The 18,979-nt window shown below is 48.2% G+C and overlaps 1 protein-coding gene, 2 non-coding genes and 3 pseudogenes across 3 annotated transcripts; all 6 read right to left on the bottom strand.

Moving 5' to 3' along the window:
• Positions 1-284: 284 nt before the first annotated feature.
• LOC112215280 (60S ribosomal protein L7-like) lies at positions 285-7,253 on the bottom strand. Its single transcript, XM_042298688.1, has 7 exons — positions 7,123-7,253; positions 6,472-6,571; positions 5,864-6,030; positions 5,187-5,324; positions 3,512-3,621; positions 1,366-1,584; positions 285-343 (listed from the first exon to the last, which is right to left on the bottom strand). The coding sequence occupies exons 1-6, from the start codon at positions 7,134-7,136 to the stop codon at positions 1,376-1,378; spliced, it is 738 nt and encodes a 245-aa protein (XP_042154622.1). The 5' UTR covers positions 7,137-7,253; the 3' UTR covers positions 285-343; positions 1,366-1,375.
• LOC112216652 lies at positions 909-1,002 on the bottom strand. The gene has a single exon (XR_002948378.1). It is a non-coding gene; the product is annotated as a small nucleolar SNORD12/SNORD106 (small nucleolar RNA).
• On the bottom strand, positions 3,153-3,247 carry LOC112216651 (annotated as a pseudogene).
• LOC112216655 lies at positions 3,921-4,018 on the bottom strand (annotated as a pseudogene).
• On the bottom strand, positions 5,411-5,507 carry LOC112216654 (annotated as a pseudogene).
• On the bottom strand, positions 6,205-6,298 carry LOC112216650. Its single transcript, XR_002948377.1, has one exon. It is a non-coding gene; the product is annotated as a small nucleolar SNORD12/SNORD106 (small nucleolar RNA).
• Positions 7,254-18,979: the final 11,726 nt, after the last annotated feature.

Genomic DNA, 18,979 nt, shown 5'->3' with positions numbered 1-18,979 from the left:
TGTGGTCAGTCTTAACACACCTCATGTTAAAATTAAACTTTGACCCAAAAAAACACAAAATACATTTGAAATGTGGTTTGATTGTACAGCATCAAAATGTACTTGAATTCCAGGTCCATCTACAAATATATTTATCTAATATAATTGCAGAATTAATATTGATAAAAATCATAGAGCACAGTGGATTCAAGCTTATTTATTTTTTACAGTTGGATGCTCCAACATTCCACACTAGATGGCAGCAGCACCACAACCACAAAATAATGATTTCAGAGTTCGACAAATACGTTTCTTTTGATATTTTTTTATTTATTGTACAGAGCTCAGAATCCCGTGGAAAAACCTGAAAGAAAGAAATTCACAACATGAATAACAGAAGAAAAAAAAAGTTTTTTGTTAATTTACAACAAATAAACATTTCCAATAGTTTGTGTAGTCAGATTTACACCCGTAAAAATACTTAAGACGTCAGAAATCTCGTCTCGGTTTCCTTGACGCCACGCAATAACAAAAATAATTATATTCCCAGTTTCACTTTTAGGATATTGATTCATCTTAAACTAGTGTGCCGTAAACCAGCTGCTTTTTGTAGGACTGAAACCAAGGTAACATCCCAAAGGGCACCTAAATGCCATAGAGAGGGCCAAATAGGGAGCCCATAGGAGACACCGCCTGGGATGCTGGGAAATAAACAGGACAAACTGCTCGACAATAAATAATGTGCGGTTGAAAAACACAATGGATTTTTTATTGTTTTTTAAAAATGATTTCAACACTGAGCCTGGCCGTTTAAACCAGAGAATTCATAATAGTTCCCCATCAAAATAGGAAATGGGATCTCGGTGGAATTACAACCGGGTCCAGAATTACCAGGTTTTCACTTCACATTTGGAATGCCAGTAGTTCACTTTGTGGTTTCAGACAAAATTGGCTAATTTTTTCAGACTGGTTTCACCAGAGTCGATAAGATGGGGAAAAAAGTTGAGCATCATTAACCACATTCCGTAAACTAGAAACTGGACACTTAAGTAGAAAATAATGACTTCCAAAATGATTTTTTGGGGGGATTGAATTGGACCGAGCTGAGAAACTGTCCCCTGAGACTGTCCTGATGCTGGAGCGACACTGAAACACCCAATTCAGCCAATCCAGATCTTGCCGATTCCATAAAACTTAAGGTGGAAATTGTCTCGCCTACTCATCTTCAGGACCTGCGTTTACTGGCATCAGGGTTGCGTCCCAACACTAGATCATTTTAATAATTAACTGGTTGATAAGCCGAAATCAGGTTTTGCTAGAACACATAGAGGTGGGTAGCTCCCCAGGAACGGGAGTTGAGAGCCCCCCCTGGAACAAATGTCTCACCATCACTTCTCTAGTTCATCCTCCTGACGAGTCTGTTGATCTGGTCTTCCCTGTTTCCAGCGTCTCCTCCCTCCACAAAGTGAGTCGTCTTCTTGTTCATGCCGCCGCGGGGTGTAGACAGTTTGAAGGGCCACAGGAAGTTGTTGGCAGGCTTGAAGTTCTTTCCAACCGTGTAGATCTCGTGGATCAGGTCCTCCACACAGATGATGCCGTATTTACCTGAGGGAGGGAGGGAGAGAGAGAGGGAGGGAAGAGGACAACGCCAGAGTGAAGAGACGGCACGATTCTTTTGAGGCAATCTGCAGCTCAAACTACTAAACCTCCACCCCGTCACTGTTTTAGTAAACAGCCGAGGGATGGAGAAATGTAACGACTCAAATGACCCCTCTAATGGACAACGGTCTGTGTAGACTACCCCTTTAATGGACAACGGTCTGTGTAGACTACCCCTCTAATGGACAACGGTCTGTGTAGACTACCCCTTTAAATGGACAACGGTCTGTGTAGACTACCCCTCTAATGGACAACGGTCTGTGTAGACTACCCCTCTAATGGACAACGGTCTGTGTAGACTACCCCTTTAATGGACAACGGTCTGTGTAGACTACCCCTTTAATGGACAACGGTCTGTGTAGACTACCCCTTTAATGGACAACGGTCTGTGTAGACTACCCCTTTAATGGACAACGGTCTGTGTAGACTACCCCTTTAATGGACAACGGTCTGTGTAGACTACCCCTTTAATGGACAACGGTCTGTGTAGACTACCCCTTTAATGGACAACGGTCTGTGTAGACTACCCCTTTAATGGACAACGGTCTGTGTAGACTACCCCTTTAATGGACAACGGTCTGTGTAGACTACCCCTTTAATGGACAACGGTCTGTGTAGACTACCCCTTTAAATGGACAACGGTCTGTGTAGACTACCCCTTTAATGGACAACGGTCTGTGTAGACTACCCCTTTAATGGACAACGGTCTGTGTAGACTACCCCTTTAATGGACAACGGTCTGTGTAGACTACCCCTTTAATGGACAACGGTCTGTGTAGACTACCCCTTTAATGGACAACGGTCTGTGTAGACTACCCCTCTAATGGACAACGGTCTGTGTAGACTACCCCTCTAATGGACAACGGTCTGTGTAGACTACCCCTCTAATGGACAACGGTCTGTGTAGACTACCCCTCTAATGGACAACGGTCTGTGTAGACTACCCCTTTAATGGACAACGGTCTGTGTAGACTACCCCTTTAAATGGACAACGGTCTGTGTAGACTACCCCTCTAATGGACAACGGTCTGTGTAGACTACCCCTCTAATGGACAACGGTCTGTGTAGACTACCCCTTTAATGGACAACGGTCTGTGTAGACTACCCCTTTAATGGACAACGGTCTGTGTAGACTACCCCTCTAATGGACAACGGTCTGTGTAGACTACCCCTCTAATGGACAACGGTCTGTGTAGACTACCCCTCTAATGGACAACGGTCTGTGTAGACTACCCCTCTAATGGACAACGGTCTGTGTAGACTACCCCTCTAATGGACAACGGTCTGTGTAGACTACCCCTCTAATGGACAACGGTCTGTGTAGACTACCCCTTTAAATGGACAACGGTCTGTGTAGACTACCCCTCTAATGGACAATGGTCTGTGTAGACTACCCCTTTAAATGGACAACGGTCTGTGTAGACTACCCCTTTAAATGGACAACGGTCTGTGTACAGTAAATGGGATATCTAGGTCCATTAATTTAAACATTATCCAAATGCAGTTGGTTTTTCAATGTGGTTTCAGACAAATTGGCTTATTTTTTTTCAGACTGGTTTCACCAGAGTCGATAAGATGGGGAAAAAAGTTGAGCATCATTAACCACATTGTGTATAAGTTTATAAGATGGGAGTAAAGAGGCTTCCTGCCCTAGCTTAGTATTTAAAACTGGCCTTCACTTCTCAGAGATAGAGATGTAGATAGATCTATCCATCCAGTCGCATACAGTACCGGCAGCCCAAATCAGATCTTTGTCCACCGATTGACCTTTTAACCAACCAGATGAGTTCTTTGCCAATAATTGGACAAAAGATCAGAATTGGACTGCCTGTGGAAAAAAAAACAGCCGTAAAGAAGTAGCGGAAAAATATACCCAGGGCCTTCTCGATCAGGGCGTTGTCCGTGAGGGCGATGCGCTGCTTGGTCATCCTGCCATGGCCACGCTTGTAGATCAGCTCGCGCACAGACTTCAGGTTGGGGTACCTGGGAGACACGACCACAAACACGATCAGTTATGTACTTAACACCTAGCTTATGGTTGCCATTTTACCCAGCTTCATTCAATATATATATATATTATTTTCTATTTTTCGGGGAGCTTTGAGAACTGAAAAGCGTTAAACTAATGACATGTATTTGCCACCACATAGCAAAGCCTCATCAAACCAGCGAAAAATTCCTGCACCCAAACAAAAAAACATCAATGGGTAATTTATACCAGGCATGCCACAGAAGTGTGTGACTGGTTGACTGCAGTTAGAGAGTGCCATTAGTAATATCTCAATGTGGTTTCAGACAAATTGGCTTTTTTTTCTTTTCAGGCTGGGTTTCACCAGAGTCGATAAGACGGGGAAAAAAGTTGTGCATCATTAACCACATTGTGTAAAACCTCTGGGAAAATGACAGCAGTTTTCAAATTGTACCATCTTAGATGGCCCTCATTACATATTCGTCGCCAGACCCACTGGCTCCAGGTCATCTACAAGTCCATGCTAGGTAAAGCTCCGCCTTATCTCAGTTCACTGGTCACGATTTCAACACCCATCCGTAGCACGCGCTCCAGCAGGTGTATCTCACTGATCATCCCTAAAGCCAACACCTCATTTGGCCGCCTTTCGTTCCAGTACTCTGCTGCCTGTGACTGGAACGAATTGCAAAAATCGCTGAAGTTGGAGACTTTTATCTCCCTCACCAACTTCAAACATCTGCTATCTGAGCAGCTAACCGATCGCTGCAGCTGTACATAGTCTATTGGTAAATAGCCCACCCAAATTTACCTACCTCATTCCCATACTGTTTATATTTATTTACTTTTCTGCTCTTTTGCACACCAATATCTCTACCTGTACATGATCATCTGATCATTTATCACTCCAGTGTTAATCTGCTAAATTGTAATTATTCGCCTACCTCCTCATGCCTTTTGCACACATTGTATATAGACTCCCCCTTTGTTTTCTACTGTGTTATTGACTTGTTAATTGTTTATTCCATGTGTAACTCTGTGTTGTCTGCTCACACTGCTATGCTTTATCTTGGCCAGGTCGCAGTTGCAAATGAGAACTTGTTCTCAACTGGCCTACCTGGTTAAATAAAGGTGTTCTCTACTAGCCTACCTGGTTAAATAAAGGTGTTCTCAACTAGCCTACCTGGTTAAATAAAGGTGTTCTCAACTAGCCTACCTGGTTAAATAAAGGTGTTCTCAACTAGCCTACCTGGTTAAATAAAGGTGTTCTCTACTAGCCAACCTGGTTAAATAAAGGTGAAATAAAAAATTTAAAAATCTTAACTTAATCACTGGCAAATAAATCGATATATACACACGAAACAGAACCCATAAAATAGGGAAGGGGTATTCAAATCCAAGCCCAGAGGTCCAGAGTGTTGCTGGTTCTGTTCTACCGGAATTAAAACGCACCTACTATGTGTCCCGGGTCTAAATCAGTCCCTGATTAGAGAGGGGGGGGGGTTAAAATGAGTGGCACTGGACTTGTTACCCCCCTGGAAATGGGTGTCCACATTCAAGCAGATGGTCACGGCAGCCTTACCCCCAAGCGATGTAGGGCTCGGCGATCCTCAACATGTTGATGGAAGCCTTGTTCAGTTTGACGAAGACTCCGTTGAAGATCTGACGCAGACGCATGAGCTGGAGGACCTTGCGCACCTTGGGACTGACACCGTTGATACTGGGAGGGACAGGGAAAGGTAGTTACACTTGTGTTTTCAGAACCGTACCAATAATCCATTTTTCAGTCCGCTTTAGTTTACACTCAGTGTGGTTTCAGACAAATTGGCTTATTTTTTTTTCAGACTGGTTTCACCAGAGTCGATAAGACGGGGAAAAAAAGTTGTGCATCATTAACCACATTGTGTATACACGAGGTACCTATTACCCTTCGAGATCTTGAGCCTGTCTGGTGTTCTGTTCTACCTCATAATTAATTGCATATCCTTGTGTACTAGATCTAAATCATGATCCTGATTTAGAAAAACCCCAGTGGAACTGGCTTAGAGACCCAGAGTTGAGTTTAAGATAACAAAGGAAGACAGGATATACAAAACAACTATGTGACCGTAGATTTAATATTACTATTATTATTAGTAATTATTAATATCTTTTTACCCAGCACCTGAGTGAAAATGGTGAACAAGCCACTGAGATAAGAGGCCATTCTGACAATGTCATTTAGCAGACACTTTCAGCCCCCCCAAAAAATAAACTTACCCCCTGATCCTGATGACGAAGGCCAGCTTGGGCTCAGCTGGGACGTAGAAGTTCCCAACCTTGCGGGCTGTCCGCCCCATGCGGATCTCACGTCGGTACATCTCCCTGTACTCCTTGTGGTACTTCTCAGCCCTCTTGTAGATCAGGTGCCTGGTCACCTTGCGAGTCTGGGGATACAAAACATCAAGTATGAACCAGAGCACTAAAGCTGGGGGGGGTGTAACACGTGGAGTTAACTTCACAAGTTGTTTTATGCTTGATGCAAATGTTTAATCTGATAGTGGATAGCTAAATATTACGACTGGGGGGCATATTTAGGACATCGCCAGTAGTTTTTTTTCAATGTGGTTTCAGACAAATTGGCTTTATTTTTTCAGACTGGTTTCACCAGAGTCGATAAGATGGGGAAAAAAGTTGAGCATCATTAACCACATTGTAATAGAAGTTTGAATTTACAGGGCATCCTTAAAACCAGTTAAGGTTAAGCCATTTTCCCCAACAACCAGCAGTGGGCCAATGCCAGTACATCAACTACATATTCTAAAACAGAGTCAACGTGGAAACCTGCTAGTTATCTAACTAAAATAAAAATAAATAAAAAAACTTACTTTTTTTTCGGCAAGCATCTTCTTGATGCGCAAGGCCTTCATAGTGGCGAAGGCCTTCCGCCTTTTCAAAAGGCTCTCCGGGACCGCCGGAACCTTCTTTCTGCAACACACATTCAGAGGAACCGGAACCGGAACGTTTTTAATACGGTATCCACATGGCAGTGTAATAGTTTTTCATTTTACAAAAAAAAAAGAAGAGAAAACTCATCATGTCAAGACTGCTTGCAACATCACCGCTAACTTGCCATTTCTCTCGAAACGTGAACCTGACTTGGTTAACTAGTTAACGTAAATCAGACAACGGACGGGGACAAATGCATTTTGTAGTATTGTGGTGGAACAAACAGCAAAATAGTCAGAAAACATTCGCTACACCCATCGATAATATATCCGTAACACTAAAGAGCCATGCATAATAACGTTAGCGTGAAACGTGCAGATGCCTTCGCAAACCGGACGTGTTTTTTCTGCCCACATCCAATCATCCAAATAAACACAAATATCGTAGAGCAGAAAAACGAAATGCTCAACACTACTGATACGAACAACACGTTTGTTAAAAAGTAGGTACACCATTTTATGTCAAATAACTTATGATATGTGTTAAATCGGTAGATGGACTTAGATTCTGGCAGAGCACAAATCACTCACTCTGCGTCCGCCATTGTGTCCACCGAGAAAGAGAATGTCTCTGGTGCGCATGTGCGAGTTAAAGGTTGAAGGACACCGGTGGTTGTCTATTAAACTGCCTGAACAGAATTAGCACCTGCCATTGATAGAGAAGACTGTATCCACTATATCACAGATAGAAGGATTAGTTAGACATATATTTTAGTACATCTTCCAGTATATTTGATGATTTTTTTTAAATTAATTTTTAATCTATTTTTTTAAATCTATAAATATTGTTTTATTTTACAATAAAAAAATAACATTTTTTTTCTCAATAATATTAATTTACCAGAAATATATAGTTATTGAATGTAATTAGAACTGATGTGTACATGGTTTTATAGGATTTTGGATAACTTCACTTTAGTTTCATAGCTTTAAATCAAACTGGCATTTTTGTTGATGTAATTAACAAAAACAATACAATCTTCATCAGCTCTTGTACAGGTACCACTTTTACAGCTAAGTTATCTTTACAAGTCTTTATTTAACTAGGCAAGTCAGTTAAGAACAAATTCTTATTTACAATGACAGCCTAGGAACAGTGGGTTAACTGCCTTGCTCAGGGGCAGAAAGACAGATTTTTACCTTGTCCCCTTGGGATTCGATCTAGCAACCTTTCAGTTACTGGCCAAACGCTCTAACCACTAGACTACCTGCCTCCTCTAACCACTAGGCTACCTGTCTCCTCTAACCACTAGGCTACCTGCCTCCTCTAACCACTAGGCTACCTGCCTCCTCTAACCACTAGACTACCTGCCTCCTCTAACCACTAGGCTACCTGCCTCCTCTAACCACTAGGCTACCTGCCTCCTCTAACCACTAGACTAACTGCCTCCTCTAACCACTAGGCTACCTGCCTCCCTCCTCTAACCACTAGGCTACCTGCCTCCTCTAACCACTAGACTACCTGCCTCCTCTAACCACTAGGCTACCTGCCTCCTCTAACCACTAGGCTACCTGTCTCCTCTAACCACGAGACTACCTGCCTCCTCTAACCACTAGGCTACCTGCCTCCTCTAACCACTAGACTACCTGCCTCCTCTAACCACTAGGCTACCTGCCTCCTCTAACCACTAGTCTACCTGCCTCCTCTAACCACTAGGCTACCTGCCTCCTCTAACCACTAGGCTACCTGCCTCCTCTAACCACTAGACTACCTGCCTCCTCTAACCACTAGACTACCTGCCTCCTCTAACCACTAGGCTACCTGCCTCCTCTAACCACTAGGCTACCTGCCTCCTCTAACCACTAGGCTACCTGTCTCCTCTAACCACTAGACTAACTGCCTCCTCTAACCACTAGGCTACCTGCCTCCCTACTCTAACCACTAGGCTACCTGTCTCCTCTAAGCACTAGACTACCTGCCTCCTCTAACCACTAGGCTACCTGCCTCCTCTAACGACTAGGCCACCTGCCTCCTCTAACCACTAGACTAACTGCCTCCTCTAACCACTAGGCTACCTGCCTCCCTCCTCTAACCACTAGGCTACCTTCTTCCTCTAACCACTAGACTACCCGCCTCCTCTAACCACTAGGCTACCTGCCTCCTCTAACCACTAGGCTACCTGCCTCCTCTAACCACTAGGCTACCCGCCTCCTCTAACCACTAGGCTACCTGCCTCCTCTAACCACTGGACTAACTGCCTCCTCTAACCACTAGGCTACCTGCCTCCTCTAACCACTAGGCTACCCGCCTCCTCTAACCACTAGACTACCCGCCTCCTCTAACCACTAGGCTACCTGCCTCCTCTAACCACTAGGCTACCTGCCTCCTCTAACCACTGGACTAACTGCCTCCTCTAACCACTAGGCTACCTGCCTCCTCTAACCACTAGACTACCTGCCACCTCTATACTCTAACCACTAGGCTACCTGCCACCTCTAATTACTAGGCTACCTGCCACCTCTACTCTCTAACCACTAGGCTACCTGCCTCCTCTAACCACTAGGCTACCTGCCTCCTCTAACCACTAGACTACCTGCCTCTAACCACTAGACTACATGCCTCCCTCCTCTAACCACTAGACTACCTGCCACCTCTATACTCTAACCACTAGGCTACCTGCCACCTCTAATTACTAGGCTACCTGCCACCTCTACACTCTAACCACTAGACTCCCTACCTCCTCTACACTCTAACCACTAGACTACCTGCCAGCTCTACACTCTAACCACTAGGCTACCTGCCACCTCTACACTCTAACCACTAGGCTACCTGCCACCTCTACACTCTAACCACTAGGCTACCTGCCACCTCAACACTCTAACCACTAGGCTACCTGCCACCTCTACACTCTAACCACTAGGCTACCTGCCTCCTCGACACTCTAACCACTAGACTACCTGCCGCCTCTACACTCTAACCACTAGGCTACCTGCCGCCTCTACACTCTAACCACTAGGCTACCTGCCTCCTCTAACCACTAGGCTACCTACCGCCTCTACACTCTAACCACTAGGCTACCTGCCACCTCTACACTCTAACCACTAGGCTACCCTGCCACCTCTATACTCTAACCACTAGGCTACCTCCCTCCTCTAACCACTAGGCCTCCCTGCCACCTCTACAATCTAACCACTAGGCTACCTGCCTCCTCTATACTCTAACCACTAGGCTACCTGCCTCCTCTACACTCTAACCACTAGGCTACCTGCCGCCTCTACACTCTAACCACTAGGCTACCTGCCACCTCTACACTCTAACCACTAGGCTACCTGCCACCTCTACACTCTAACCACTAGGCCTCCTGCCACCTCTACACTCTAACCACTAGGCTACCTGCCACCTCTACACTCTAACCACTAGGCTACCTGCCACCTCTACACTCTAACCACTAGCCAACCTGCCACCTCTACACTCTAACCACTAGGCTACCTGCCTCCTCTACACTCTAACCACTAGTGTACCTACCTCCTCTACACTCTAACCACTAGGCTACCTGCCACCTCTAAACTCTAACCACTAGGCCTCCCTGCCACCTCTACACTCTAACCACTAGGCTACCTGCCACCTCTACACTCTAACCACTAGACTACCTGCCACCTCTACACTCTAACCACTAGTGTACCTACCTCCTCTACACTCTAACCACTAGGCTACCTGCCTCCTCTAACCACTGGACTAACTGCCTCCTCTAACCACTAGGCTACCTTCTTCCTCTAACCACTAGACTACCCGCCTCCTCTAACCACTAGGCTACCTGCCTCCTCTAACCACTAGACTACCTGCCACCTCTATACTCTAACCACTAGGCTACCTGCCACCTATAATTACTAGGCTACCTGCCACCTCTACTCTCTAACCACTAGACTACCTGCCTCCTCTACACTCTAACCACTAGGCTACCCTGCCTCCTCTAACCACTAGACTACCTGCCTCCTCTACACTCTAACCACTAGGCTACCCTGCCTCCTCTAACCACTAGACTACCTGCCTCCTCTAACCACTAGGCTACCTGTCTCCTCTAACCACTAGGCTACCTGCCTCCTCTAACCACTAGACTAACTGCCTCCTCTAACCACTAGGCTACCTGCCTCCCTCCTCTAACCACTAGGCTACCTGCCTCCTCTAACCACTAGACTACCTGCCTCCTCTAACCACTAGGCTACCTGCCTCCTCTAACCACTAGGCTACCTGTCTCCTCTAACCACGAGACTACCTGCCTCCTCTAACCACTAGGCTACCTGCCTCCTCTAACCACTAGACTACCTGCCTCCTCTAACCACTAGGCTACCTGCCTCCTCTAACCACTAGTCTACCTGCCTCCTCTAACCACTAGGCTACCTGCCTCCTCTAACCACTAGGCTACCTGCCTCCTCTAACCACTAGACTACCTGCCTCCTCTAACCACTAGACTACCTGCCTCCTCTAACCACTAGGCTAACTGCCTCCTCTAACCACTAGACTAACTGCCTCCTCTAACCACTAGGCTACCTGCCTCCCTACTCTAACCACTAGGCTACCTGTCTCCTCTAAGCACTAGACTACCTGCCTCCTCTAACCACTAGGCTACCTGCCTCCTCTAACGACTAGGCCACCTGCCTCCTCTAACCACTAGACTAACTGCCTCCTCTAACCACTAGGCTACCTGCCTCCTCCTCTAACCACTAGGCTACCCGCCTCCTCTAACCACTAGGCTACCTGCCTCCTCTAACCACTGGACTAACTGCCTCCTCTAACCACTAGGCTACCTGCCTCCTCTAACCACTAGGCTACCCGCCTCCTCTAACCACTAGACTACCCGCCTCCTCTAACCACTAGGCTACCTGCCTCCTCTAACCACTAGGCTACCTGCCTCCTCTAACCACTGGACTAACTGCCTCCTCTAACCACTAGGCTACCTGCCTCCCTCCTCTAACCACTAGGCTACCTTCTTCCTCTAACCACTAGACTACCCGCCTCCTCTAACCACTAGGCTACCTGCCTCCTCTAACCACTAGACTACCTGCCACCTCTACACTCTAACCACTAGGCTACCTGCCACCTCTACACTCTAACCACTAGACTACCTGCCACCTCTACACTCTAACCACTAGGCTACCTGCCTCCTCTAACCACTAGGCTACCTGCCTCCTCTAACCACTAGACTACCTGCCTCTAACCACTAGACTACATGCCTCCCTCCTCTAACCACTAGACTACCTGCCACCTCTATACTCTAACCACTAGGCTACCTGCCACCTCTAATTACTAGGCTACCTGCCACCTCTACACTCTAACCACTAGACTCCCTACCTCCTCTACACTCTAACCACTAGACTACCTGCCAGCTCTACACTCTAACCACTAGGCTACCTGCCACCTCTACACTCTAACCACTAGGCTACCTGCCACCTCTACACTCTAACCACTAGGCTACCTGCCACCTCAACACTCTAACCACTAGGCTACCTGCCACCTCTACACTCTAACCACTAGGCTACCTGCCGCCTCGACACTCTAACCACTAGACTACCTGCCGCCTCTACACTCTAACCACTAGGCTACCTGCCGCCTCTACACTCTAACCACTAGGCTACCTGCCTCCTCTAACCACTAGGCTACCTACCGCCTCTACACTCTAACCACTAGGCTACCTGCCACCTCTACACTCTAACCACTAGGCTACCCTGCCACCTCTATACTCTAACCACTAGGCTACCTCCCTCCTCTAACCACTAGGCCTCCCTGCCACCTCTACAATCTAACCACTAGGCTACCTGCCTCCTCTACACTCTAACCACTAGGCTACCTGCCACCTCTACACTCTAACCACTAGGCTACCTGCCTCCTCTATACTCTAACCACTAGGCTACCTGCCTCCTCTACACTCTAACCACTAGGCTACCTGCCGCCTCTACACTCTAACCACTAGGCTACCTGCCACCTCTACACTCTAACCACTAGGCTACCTGCCACCTCTACACTCTAACCACTAGGCCTCCTGCCACCTCTACACTCTAACCACTAGGCTACCTGCCACCTCTACACTCTAACCACTAGGCTACCTGCCACCTCTACACTCTAACCACTAGCCAACCTGCCACCTCTACACTCTAACCACTAGGCTACCTGCCTCCTCTACACTCTAACCACTAGTGTACCTACCTCCTCTACACTCTAACCACTAGCCAACCTGCCACCTCTACACTCTAACCACTAGGCTACCTGCCTCCTCTACACTCTAACCACTAGTGTACCTACCTCCTCTACACTCTAACCACTAGGCTACCTGCCACCTCTAAACTCTAACCACTAGGCCTCCCTGCCACCTCTACACTCTAACCACTAGGCTACCTGCCACCTCTACACTCTAACCACTAGACTACCTGCCACCTCTACACTCTAACCACTAGTGTACCTACCTCCTCTACACTCTAATCACTAGGCTACCCTGCCACCTCTACACTCTAACCACTAGTGTACCTACCTCCTCTACACTCTAACCACTAGGCTACCTGCCTCCTCTACACTCTAACCACTAGTGTACCTACCTCCTCTACACTCTAACCACTAGACTACCTGCCACCTCTACACTCTAACCACTAGACTACCTGCCACCTCTACACTCTAACCACTAGGCTACCTGCCACCTCTACACTCTAACCACTAGGCCTCCCTGCCACCTCTACACTCTAACCACTAGGCTACCTGCCACCTCTACACTCTAACCACTAGGCTACCTGCCACCTCTACACTCTAACCACTAGCCAACCTGCCACCTCTACACTCTAACCACTAGGCTACCTGCCACCTCTACACTCTAACCACTAGGCTACCTGCCTCCTCTACACTCTAACCACTAGTGTACCTACCTCCTCTACACTCTAACCACTAGGCTACCTGCCACCTCTACACTCTAACCACTAGGCCTCCCTGCCACCTCTACACTCTAACCACTAGGCTACCTGCCACCTCTACACTCTAACCACTAGACTACCTGCCACCTCTACACTCTAACCACTAGTGTACCTACCTCCTCTACACTCTAACCACTAGGCTACCCTGCCACCTCTACACTCTAACCACTAGTGTACCTACCTCCTCTACACTCTAACCACTAGGCTACCTGCCTCCTCTACACTCTAACCACTAGTGTACCTACCTCCTCTACACTCTAACCACTAGACTACCTGCCACCTCTACACTCTAACACTAGACTACCTGCCACCTCTACACTCTAACCACTAGTGAACCTACCTCCTCTACACTCTAACCACTAGGCCTCCCTGCCACCTCTACACTCTAACCACTAGGCTACCTACCTCCTCTACACTCTAACCACTAGGCTACCCTGCCACCTCTACACTCTAACCACTAGTGTACCTACCTCCTCTACACTCTAACCACTAGGCTACCTGCCACCTCTACACTCTAACCACTAGGCTACCTGCCTCCTCTACACTCTAACCACTAGTGTACCTACCTCCTCTACACTCTAACCACTAGACTACCTGCCACCTCTACACTCTAACCACTAGTGTACCTACCCCCTCTACACCCTAACCACTAGGCTACCCTGCCACCTCTACACTCTAACCACTAGGCTACCTGCCACCTCTACACTCTAACCACTAGGCTACCTGCCACCTCTACACTCTAACCACTAGGCTACCTGCCACCTCTACACTCTAACCACTAGGGTACCTGCCGCCTCTACACTCTAACCACTAGGCTACCCTACCTCCTCTACACTCTAAACACTAGGTTACCTACCACCTCTACACTCTAACCACTAGGATACCCTGCCACCTCTACACTCTAACCACTAGGCTACCCTGCCACCTCTACACTCTAACCACTAGGCTACCTGCCACCTCTACACTCTAACCACTAGTGTACCTACCTCCTCTACACTCTAACCACTAGGCTACCTGCCGCCCCTACACTCTAACCACTAGGCTACCTGCCACCTCTACACTCTAACCACTAGGCCTCCCTGCCACCTCTACACTCTAACCACTAGGATACCTGCCACCTCTACACTCTAACCACTAGACTACCTGCCACCTCTACACTCTAACCACTAGTGTACCTACCTCCTCTACACTCTAACCACTAGGCTACCCTGCCACCTCTACACTCTAACCACTAGTGTACCTACCTCCTCTACACTCTAACCACTAGGCTACCTGCCTCCTCTACACTCTAACCACTAGTGTACCTACCTCCTCTACACTCTAACCACTAGACTACCTGCCACCTCTACACTCTAACCACTAGACTACCTGCCACCTCTACACTCTAACCACTAGTGTACCTACCTCCTCTACACCCTAACCACTAGGCCTCCCTGCCACCTCTACACTCTAACCACTAGGCTACCTACCTCCTCTACACTCTAACCACTAGGCTACCCTGCCACCTCTACACTCTAACCACTAGTGTACCTACCTCCTCTACACTCTAACCACTAGGCTACCTGCCACCTCTACACTCTAACCACTAGGCTACCTGCCTCCTCTACACTCTAACCACTAGTGTACCTACCTCCTCTACACTCTAACCACTAGACTACCTGCCACCTCTACACTCTAACCACTAGTGTACCTACCTCCTCTACACCCTAACCACTAGGCTACCCTGCCACCTCTACACTCTAACCACTAGGCTACCTGCCACCTCTACACTCTAACCACTAGGCTACCTGCCACCTCTACACTCTAACCACTAGGCTACCTGCCACCTCTACACTCTAACCACTAGGCTACCTGCCACCTCTACACTCTAACCACTAGGTACCTGCCGCCTCTACACTCTAACCACTAGGCTACCCTACCTCCTCTACACTCTAAACACTAGGTTACCCTGCCACCTCTACACTCTAACCACTAGGATACCTGCCACCTCTACACTCTAACCACTAGACTACCTGCCACCTCTACACTCTAACCACTAGTGTACCTACCTCCTCTACACTCTAACCACTAGGCTACCTGCCTCCTCTACACTCTAACCACTAGTGTACCTACCTCCTCTACACTCTAACCACTAGACTACCTGCCACCTCTACACTCTAACCACTAGACTACCTGCCACCTCTACACTCTAACCACTAGGCTACCTGCCACCTCTACACTCTAACCACTAGGCCTCCCTGCCACCTCTACACTCTAACCACTAGGCTACCTGCCACCTCTACACTCTAACCACTAGACTACCTGCCACCTCTACACTCTAACCACTAGACTACCTGCCTCTACACTCTCACCACTAGGCTACCTGTCACCTCTACACTCTAACCACTAGGCCTCCCTGCCACCTCTACACTCTAACCACTAGGCTACCTGCCACCTCTACACTCTAACCACTAGGCTACCTGCCACCTCTACACTCTAACCACTAGCCAACCTGCCACCTCTACACTCTAACCACTAGGCTACCTGCCACCTCTACACTCTAACCACTAGGCTACCTGCCTCCTCTACACTCTAACCACTAGTGTACCTACCTCCTCTACACTCTAACCACTAGGCTACCTGCCACCTCTACACTCTAACCACTAGGCCTCCCTGCCACCTCTACACTCTAACCACTAGGCTACCTGCCACCTCTACACTCTAACCACTAGACTACCTGCCACCTCTACACTCTAACCACTAGTGTACCTACCTCCTCTACACTCTAACCACTAGGCTACCCTGCCACCTCTACACTCTAACCACTAGTGTACCTACCTCCTCTACACTCTAACCACTAGGCTACCTGCCTCCTCTACACTCTAACCACTAGTGTACCTACCTCCTCTACACTCTAACCACTAGACTACCTGCCACCTCTACACTCTAACACTAGACTACCTGCCACCTCTACACTCTAACCACTAGTGAACCTACCTCCTCTACACTCTAACCACTAGGCCTCCCTGCCACCTCTACACTCTAACCACTAGGCTACCTACCTCCTCTACACTCTAACCACTAGGCTACCCTGCCACCTCTACACTCTAACCACTAGTGTACCTACCTCCTCTACACTCTAACCACTAGGCTACCTGCCACCTCTACACTCTAACCACTAGGCTACCTGCCTCCTCTACACTCTAACCACTAGTGTACCTACCTCCTCTACACTCTAACCACTAGACTACCTGCCACCTCTACACTCTAACCACTAGTGTACCTACCCCTCTACACCCTAACCACTAGGCTACCCTGCCACCTCTACACTCTAACCACTAGGCTACCTGCCACCTCTACACTCTAACCACTAGGCTACCTGCCGCCTCTACACTCTAACCACTAGGCTACCCTACCTCCTCTACACTCTAAACACTAGGTTACCTACCACCTCTACACTCTAACCACTAGGATACCCTGCCACCTCTACACTCTAACCACTAGGCTACCCTGCCACCTCTACACTCTAACCACTAGGCTACCTGCCACCTCTACACTCTAACCACTAGTGTACCTACCTCCTCTACACTCTAACCACTAGGCTACCTGCCGCCCCTACACTCTAACCACTAGGCTACCTGCCACCTCTACACTCTAACCACTAGGCCTCCTGCCACCTCTACACTCTAACCACTAGGCTACCTGCCACCTCTACACTCTAACCACTAGGCTACCTGCCACCTCTACACTCTAACCACTAGGCTACCTGCCTCCTCTAACCACTAGTCTACCTGCCTCCTCTACACTCTAACCACTAGACTACCTGCCACCTCTACACTCTAACCACTAGTGTACCTACCTCCTCTACACTCTAACCACTAGACTACCTGCCACCTCTACACTCTAACCACTAGACTACCTGCCACCTCTACACTCTAACCACTAGTGTACCTACCTCCTCTACACTCTAACCACTAGGCCTCCCTGCCACCTCTACACTCTAACCACTAGGCTACCTACCTCCTCTACACTCTAACCACTAGGCTACCCTGCCACCTCTACACTCTAACCACTAGTGTACCTACCTCCTCTACACTCTAACCACTAGGCTACCTGCCACCTCTACACTCTAACCACTAGGCTACCTGCCTCCTCTACACTCTAACCACTAGTGTACCTACCTCCTCTACACTCTAACCACTAGACTACCTGCCACCTCTACACTCTAACCACTAGTGTACCTACCTCCTCTACACCCTAACCACTAGGCTACCCTGCCACCTCTACACTCTAACCACTAGGCTACCTGCCACCTCTACACTCTAACCACTAGGCTACCTGCCACCTCTACACTCTAACCATTAGGCTACCTGCCTCCTCTACACTCTAACCACTAGGCTACCTGCCACCTCTACACTCTAACCACTAGGGTACCTGCCGCCTCTACACTCTAACCACTAGGCTACCCTACCTCCTCTACACTCTAAACACTAGGTTACCTACCACCTCTACACTCTAACCACTAGGATACCCTGCCACCTCTACACTCTAACCACTAGGCTACCTGCCACCTCTACACTCTAACCACTAGTGTACCTACCTCCTCTACACTCTAACCACTAGGCTACCTGCCGCCTCTACACTCTAACCACTAGGCTACCTGCCTCCTCTAACCACTAGACTACCTGCCACCTCTACACTCTAACCACTAGACTACCTGCCACCTCTACACTCTAACCACTAGGCTACCTGCCACCTCTACACTCTAACCACTAGGCCTCCCTGCCACCTCTCTACACTCTAACCACTAGGCTACCTGCCACCTCTACACTCTAACCACTAGCCAACCTGCCACCTCTACACTCTAACCACTAGGCTACCTGCCACCTCTACACTCTAACCACTAGGCTACCTGCCACCTCTACACTCTAACCACTAGGCCTCCCTGCCACCTCTACACTCTAACCACTAGGCTACCTGCCACCTCTACACTCTAACCACTAGACTACCTGCCACCTCTACACTCTAACCACTAGACTACCTGCCTCTACACTCTCACCACTAGGCTACCTGTCACCTCTACACTCTAACCACTAGGCTACCTGCCACCTCTACACTCTAACCACTAGGCCTCCCTGCCACCTCTACACTCTAACCACTAGGCTACCTGCCACCTCTACACTCTAACCACTAGGCTACCTGCCACCTCTACACTCTAACCACTAGCCAACCTGCCACCTCTACACTCTAACCACTAGGCTACCTGCCACCTCTACACTCTAACCACTAGGCTACCTGCCTCCTCTACACTCTAACCACTAGTGTACCTACCTCCTCTACACTCTAACCACTAGGCTACCTGCCACCTCTACACTCTAACCACTAGGCTACCTGCCACCTCTACACTCTAACCACTAGACTACCTGCCACCTCTACACTCTAACCACTAATGTACCTACCTCCTCTACACTCTAACCACTAGGCTACCCTGCCACCTCTACACTCTAACCACTAG

This window comes from Oncorhynchus tshawytscha, linkage group LG16, assembly GCF_018296145.1.
Source record: "Oncorhynchus tshawytscha isolate Ot180627B linkage group LG16, Otsh_v2.0, whole genome shotgun sequence".
Taxonomy (NCBI): Eukaryota; Metazoa; Chordata; class Actinopteri; order Salmoniformes; family Salmonidae; genus Oncorhynchus; species Oncorhynchus tshawytscha.
Note: the sequence above shows the minus strand (reverse complement) of the source record. Positions and strands in the feature narration are given on the sequence as shown.

Coding starts and splice junctions, on each gene's coding strand:
- LOC112215280 (XM_042298688.1), bottom strand. Junction 6,031..6,471: donor AGATGCTTGCCGAAAAAAAA/GTAAGTTTTTTT, acceptor TTGTATCCCCAG/ACTCGCAAGGTGACCAGGCA. Junction 3,622..5,186: donor GAGCCCTACATCGCTTGGGG/GTAAGGCTGCCG, acceptor CGTGTCTCCCAG/GTACCCCAACCTGAAGTCTG.